General features: G+C 53.3%; 3 protein-coding genes across 3 annotated transcripts; 2 read left to right on the top strand and 1 right to left on the bottom strand.

The window, feature by feature from the left end:
• Window positions 1–1,846: 1,846 nt before the first annotated feature.
• W97_07827 (uncharacterized protein) lies at window positions 1,847–2,203 on the top strand (the record flags this gene model as incomplete). Its single annotated transcript, XM_007785696.1, has 1 exon — window positions 1,847–2,203. One exon carries the CDS (start codon window positions 1,847–1,849, stop codon window positions 2,201–2,203), a length of 357 nt encoding a protein of 118 aa, XP_007783886.1.
• A 1,102-nt stretch (window positions 2,204–3,305) lies between these two features.
• W97_07826 (uncharacterized protein) lies at window positions 3,306–4,664 on the top strand (the record flags this gene model as incomplete). The annotated part of the gene is made up of 1 exon (XM_007785695.1): window positions 3,306–4,664. One exon carries the CDS (start codon window positions 3,306–3,308, stop codon window positions 4,662–4,664), a length of 1,359 nt encoding a protein of 452 aa, XP_007783885.1.
• A 694-nt stretch (window positions 4,665–5,358) lies between these two features.
• On the bottom strand, window positions 5,359–6,820 carry W97_07825 (uncharacterized protein; the record flags this gene model as incomplete). Its single annotated transcript, XM_007785694.1, has 8 exons — window positions 5,359–5,392; window positions 5,447–5,570; window positions 5,629–5,819; window positions 5,960–6,067; window positions 6,121–6,261; window positions 6,329–6,392; window positions 6,457–6,610; window positions 6,665–6,820. 8 exons carry the CDS (start codon window positions 6,818–6,820, stop codon window positions 5,359–5,361), a joined length of 972 nt encoding a protein of 323 aa, XP_007783884.1.
• Window positions 6,821–6,911: the final 91 nt, after the last annotated feature.

Raw genomic sequence — 6,911 nt, 5'->3', positions numbered from 1 at the left:
GCTGTCTGTCATCGACCTTATCTAGGCAAGGCTGTTATTCAATAGCTGCTCGATAGGATGATCTACAGAGCACATCAGCATGGCCCTGGATATGAGCTGTCGGTTATCTTCATTCCTGAAACAACAGTTGATTACGGAGTTGTATGTTCCTGGTTGAGCATCTCTCAAACGTTGACTGACTCACATTTTTCCACAGCGCCAGCCTGAAATATGCCTGCCCTGAGGGTGTTTACTTGACCATGGCGTCAGGAGATCCAGCTCTCTGGACAGGCATCCTGTTTGTTCGAAGAGGTAGTCTTCACCTTTCTGTCACGTTCATCGGCTCGTACCACGATGTAGTCCAATCACACAACTAAGCAGCGCACAGCAAAGGCCCTTATGCTCCAGCAGTTCTTCGTTTTCAGATATCGTTTCCTCTACGGTACCCCAAAGTACCGCCAACCGTAACATTTTCGACGGAAATATTTCATCCACTTGTTACACCATTGACCACTTATACATACTCGACGGGTGCGACGGATGACGATACAGTAAGCGCTGCGGACGACAAAAGGCTTCCACCCGGAGGCTTCGCACTGAGACATGGCTTTCCGCACTGGTTTGCCGAAAATCAGAAGAGTGCAACGAGCTCGAGGAATGGTAGTCTTTCAGGAGCCTCTGGAGCATGTGACAGCCGCGCCGACATCCCTGTTGTCACACTACTGAGATACATTCAATCGACATTTAGTGATGAGGATGTCCTGAACTCAATACCATTTGAGGCCGTCGCAAACTCCGGTGCCTATTATGCATGGCACTATCGGAGAATGGATGATTGCGGGGATGAGCCACTTGTCCGCCGCCAAGAGATAAAGCCGTCCGACACTGGAGCCCGGCGTCCAGAGCAGTGGAACTGGGAAGGTGTGTGGGAAGAGCGCGTTAGGAGAGGCGTACGAGCCAGCCTCTCTGAAGCTGTGCTTTTTGGCCATGCAGGAGATGACATGGTAAGCTGTAACCTTCCTGTGGCCCGCACTTATCCTCTGCAGGTGTACGATACGAGCGTGATTCCCTAACAATAGCTTTCGCAGATAAGATTCGTAAACCTTGACGTTGAGACTATGGGGGGACTTATGGGGAAGCTGGGCAGCACGGAAGGTGCAGCCCATGACTGAGATAATGCCGTTGTGGACGCGCGCCTACCTTACGTATGATGACCTGTGCTCCTCTGCTGCTGCCACAAGCCTCTATATATACAAAACCATGTCATCATCGGACGCACAGTCAGATCGTTGTCCTCACGAGTCGTCTCTTCCGCGGTCCGCGTCGCAGATATGCAAATCACTGAAACCATCGAGCAGAAAGGCTTCACCACGCCTCTCTTCGTGTTCGTGCCCATTGTTCTCGTTGTTGTAATCTTGTGCGCGGCAATCTATTTCTCGGAGTTTCTCGGAACAAAATACCAACATCTCAAGCGCCGCATCTCTGCCTCTTTCTCGAAGCGAGGCACGCCAGTAGCTCACAAAAACAGTCTCGACCCAACATCCAGCGAAATCAAAGAATACAGACCAAGAGATTCTGTAGAGAGCTCGTTCGAGGGCATCTACATTGTTGACCAGGACGCTGCTCTACGCGTTTGAGCCGTACGTCCGTTCGTACTCATTATCCCGTCTCTCTGTTCCTTGAGGAACATTATACCTAACATCAACACCAGGCAGGTTCCGCTTGAACTGAAGTTGGCCGTCCAGGAGGATTGAACAATCGTACGATGCTGACTTGGCGAACTGCAGGAGATCTACTTCGTCATGCCGCCGGTTGTTCAGCGTGGTCGGTCAGACCAATTCAGTCCCTCGCCTCTGGATACTTCGAGATGGAATCCCACCAGGATAGCAACACATACGGGCGCCATCGGCAGGCCGCCGACGAAGATCGCCCAGATTCAGTACGGGGACCTGACTATCACCTCTACCACTCCGTACCGCGCATCTTCGACCGCACAAGGCAAGCACAGTCTACCTTCTGTATCGGCGCCAACTCCGGTATTGAGACAGGACATACAGCGGGGGCGGATAAGTTCATCGTCGATGCGATCGTTATCAACGATGCCCATGGACGACAAGATCCTACGGATACGGAAAACAAGGCTCATGAAGACATCGCAGCCATCCTCAGCAGATTTATACAGCAAGCGGCTGTCAGGGACTGCAACGCCAGTCACAAGGGGTGATGAGGAATCCCAAATTTCCTGTTCTGCGCTGCATTCAGTTGGCGAAACCGACTCGCCGAGCTCTTCGCATCTTCCGCGCCGTGTCTATGGACTCCGACGAGTGCCTGATGTTCCTCAACACGCAGAGGAGAGCGCACCTCTGGCAGCACTTACTGTGCCAGAGCTGTTGCCGTCCCCGCACATTCAGTCGGCAGCACGCAGGCGTCCATCGGTAAAGAAAAGGGTCCTCTCAAAAGTGATGGGAAGCTTGCAGAACAATAACCCGAAGCCAGCTCCAAGCTTGCGTAATAGGCAGTCCGACGGTGGCCTTTTCCGAAGACGCTCCGCACATAGCAACTCTACGTCACAATCAAGAGCTATAAGCTCCGATGTTGCATCGTTGACCAGCCAGGGTCGTGACTCGTACTCGGCGGGCAGCGGGATAAGTCACGGGTAAGCCAGTTGTTCTCTTCACCTTTGCTCGTTTTAGTGAGTTACTGCGGTAGGAGGAGACTGATGAAATATATACAGTGAGCCCGACTCTCCTAATTGTGCCAAGACCGACTTTACACGACTGCCAACCACCTCCAATCATCACAATGCATCGTCTCAATCCACGATTTGTCCTTCAACTGCGACCCTTGCTGGAAGCATTGCAAGCCGACAGCTGCCCCTGCTTCTCAGTTGTGCTTTGCGTACCATCGCGGAATCTGAGGTGCTGGATGCGTCAACGCGGAGGACGGTCTGGGCCGCAGTCGAGATCAATGGCTGCGTCAGCACGATAGGAAAAGTGCCATCCCAATGGAACGCATTGCCAGGCATGGATGTCATTGTGATTGTTGACAATTCGTGAGTGCTTGTGCTTCGCTCACTGTTCGCCGACACGGACCGGCGCTGATACCACCTCAGCAGCTTTGCGTCGCCGGAATCTCTAGAGAACATCTGCAATGCCGTGCTCTCCCTGACAGCAACGTTGGGGTCACCAGATGACCGCATCGCAGTGTTTTGCGCAAGATGTTGCCATTCGGTGCAAGATTTACACCTCGCTAATGGGTGCCTACTTCATGCATTACAAGCGGTCAATCCGCGTAACATCCAGGACGATCTCGGTTCGCTTCAAAACATGAGTTCGAATGCGCAAAGCGCGAAGCTCTCGGAGACGATTGCGTCTGCGGTCGGTGTTCTCTTAGAACCAGGCCACACAGCAGACCCACCACTGCGTCGTGCAAACGGCCATGTCATTGTACTGTCCCCTGGCCTTCCTGATTCCATCGACTCGATCCCGGACCTGTCGCCCTTGACGGTTCATTTCGTTTCTACGGCTGTGGTTCCTTGCGACTTCCACCGGTTGCGGCCATTAATCGATGGATGGTGTATGCAAATTCCTGCATTCGGTTCCGGATCCCAGGCGGACCAATCCTCTGGGCATGAGGCTCTCAAGGCTCTCATCGCATTTGCAAGGTGCAATACAGATCCTGGCCGGATTACGGACGTTGATATCGAGATCATACCATCCGATAACTGTGTGCTCATGTCAACAATTGGGCTGTATAGCTGTCCCGCTCTCTACGCTGGTCAGACAATGACCTTGCTTGTTCAAGCCTCTGTACAACAGGGTCCAGACAAGACATTCCAGTCGGGACCCTCAGTAGATTGCATAACGACTGCCGACGAAGCGTTTGCGGACCTGGAGATGCTCCTCGGCGAGACGACAACAGATCTCTTCACAGTGAAAGTCCGATACAACCACTCGTACTTCCCGGAAAATACCGGACTTGTTGCTGTAGACACCTGCCGTGTCAGGAGGCCCCACGCCTTATCTGCCTGGAAGTCACTTCCATGCGCCAAGGACGCTGAACAGGCTCAGATACGAACGCAAGAGGTACACGGGAGACTTGTCTCAGTCATCGCTTCGGATGAATCGCCCAGTGCTGCCCTCATAGCGCTCGAGGGACTCTCTGACCGTATCGGTGGGACAGTCGCCTGTCCAGATTTCGTGGACCTTGTGAGAATAGAACTGAAGCACCGCTGTCGGGCGCTTGGCCGCCCAGTTCCAAACCACGAGAGCGAAATTTCAAGCACACTCCGTGCGCCGTCTCCAGATCTCGGCCGCTTTTCCTTCGAGAACCGCGGCACACTGTACCTCGATCTGCCTTATCGTCATTCTCCGAAAAGAGAAGCTACAGACTCTCCCGCAACTGTCATACATACAAGGCTGACCGAAGACCCGGCCGAGGAGGAGCCTGACGACCGAGCCCGCAACATTTGGCGCCATATGCGCAAGAGCTCGAAGTCACACCACAAGCTGGCAAGGAGTTCCACGCGCAGTTACGAGAAGCTGGAGGCGGTGGACGCGCATCTGGTGGAGCTGAGGAAGCGAGCTGTGCAGAACAAGCGCAGCGTTGGAGCGGACACGTTGAGGAGTCTGGCTATCGGTGCTCATGCCGGCATCGATAGCGGCGTTGACGCGCCTTGGTATTGAGAAACCACGCGAATCTCTGGAATGATTAGGGTGCTGGATGTATCTTAGGGACGACTGCCGGGGTAGCTTTGTCTGGTATTATTAGTGCATCAGTCAGTGTTGTTCTTGTTTATTTGCGGCGTGGTTTTCTGGCCAGTCAACGATAATAGCTACGTATAGGCTTCTGGAGAAAAGAGCAGCAAATACTAGAGGGCTATCCATTGTCGCCTTACCATCCGTATTACGACATGATCACTGCTGTCTCCGATGACTGTTTTGAGGGTTGTACCCATAGTTCGGAGGCCAGAGGTGGTCGCGGTGGATTTGCATCAGCATGACGGAGTATTCGACTATAAGCGGAGACGGCTGAGTGAAAGCGGAGGTGGGCGACAACGTTGACACAACATACGAAGAGGGGCAGTGGCCTGGTCTTTGCCATCATAACTGGACAAAGGCGGATGAGCCCGCCGGTTGACCTTCACGGGTGATAAGAGAGCTGCTGCAACTGATAGAGATCAGGAACAACCGATTCGAGACAAACCAGATGTGCACGCGCGCTTTGCTCATTCAGTTTACTACTTGCATTGAGCGTCATGATACATGGCTGTAACTGCTGCGACGTGAGTGCAGGGGGTATGTACAATTCTCCACCAAGACAAGAGAGATGTCGCTGTACAGACTCTACATAACCAACGAATAGACAGCCGGATAGAGCTCATTCAAGAGGCTTTTGACCGGTGACGAAGATCCTAGAGCACGTTAGCAAGGCTAGCCATGCACGTCACGGGTGCCTTCAGGCTTACGCTTTTGTGTATGTGTGCATTTTGTTGCTCGTGACCTCCTGTCGGACCTTCGCTAGCAGCACCTGAACTTCGAGCTGACTCCACCCATTGCGGGTGAAGAGCGCCATCGTATAGTTCTCCATGCCTGAACAGAAAGTACGTGTGAGCTCTGTTCACTTAGCTGCAAGACAGGATGGACTCACCGCCCTCCAGAAGATGAATCCGGTAATACAGTCCTACCTCCTTTTGTCTCTTGCTCTTCGGCCACGGTCCTATCGGGATGAGTCTTTCGTGCTCCTTGACCTCGGTGAAGCCGGCATCTTGTACCCAGCCGGCCATGTAGGGCATCTGGTCGAATTGCAAACCGATGTTCTTAGCGATGTCATGAAACGTTCTCTTTGTTACATTGCGGCCGATTAGTACATTGCACGTCAACTTCCGATTCTGAAAGCGGCAGGTAGCATACCTCCCAGACAGCGCTATAACGTTGAATTTCACATATTAGATACTGCGAAGGCCATGGAGCGTTTGCACTTTTGCTTTTCAACGTACCTATAACAGTCATCAGGGAATGTGCCATCGTCGCAGTGGAAGTGCGTCCGGATCTCGGAGATCTCGATTCGACCACCAGGTTTGAGATGTCTTTACATTGGGTAAGCGATAAGACGCGGCAAAGAGCCAGAACGCTTACTGACTTTAGTGCCTGCCCTAGAAACTGCGGCCAGTCTTTGATTGCACCGCCGAGCGTACGCACATGAATGAAGTCGAAGTAGTCAACTGGCCATGTCCATTCTTGAGTCAAGTCGTCTATCTCAAACAAGACATTGGGAGGCACCCTTTAGAAAAGAACGATTATCGTTACAGCTCTCTCTCTCGGCTTGGTGGTCGCGGGACTTGGCTCACCAGTTGGGCTGAATGGCACTCAGATCCACGCCATGAACTGTCGCCGACGGGTAGCGGTCGGCCACTGTCAGACACAGATGTCAGGCGGCGGTCGGTTAAAGAAACACTGTGGCCGCCGGAGAGGGTACCTTCGATCGCCCAGATGCCAGTGCCCGTCCCCGCGTCCAGGATACGATGAGGCTCGTCCAGGTTGGTCACCATCAGCTCGCCGCCCAGCACCAGGGTGAAGATGTGATGCTGCAGGTCGAGGCGGTCCTGCTCCGACTCATCGTTGGGCAGCAGCTACTGATAGTGAGCGCCGGACGAAGCTCTATGCAGGGGCCAGCGCGTGCTTACATATTGGCCCGCTCGATACGCATGGTACCTATGCCCGTTCTCAAAGGTGTAGTCAAAGATGGAGGAGGTCACAGAAGTGGTGTCGCTCCTGACGCTCTCGTAGTCGGACGCGCTCTCAGAAACGTTGTCCTGCGCAAAGGTCAGACCGAGTTGCATCAATGCACAGTTCGGGCGGCAGCATTACATCCGCCTCGATGGCTGGAGCGTGTTCCGGAGAAGCCATGTAGCTCTGGGATTAAGGAAGATC

The sequence above is a fragment of the Coniosporium apollinis genome (genome assembly GCF_000281105.1).
Source record: "Coniosporium apollinis CBS 100218 chromosome Unknown supercont1.45, whole genome shotgun sequence".
In the NCBI taxonomy this organism is placed as follows: Eukaryota; Fungi; Ascomycota; class Dothideomycetes; genus Coniosporium; species Coniosporium apollinis.
The sequence above is the reverse complement of the archived record's forward strand: the minus strand, read 5'-3'. Positions and strand labels throughout refer to the sequence as shown.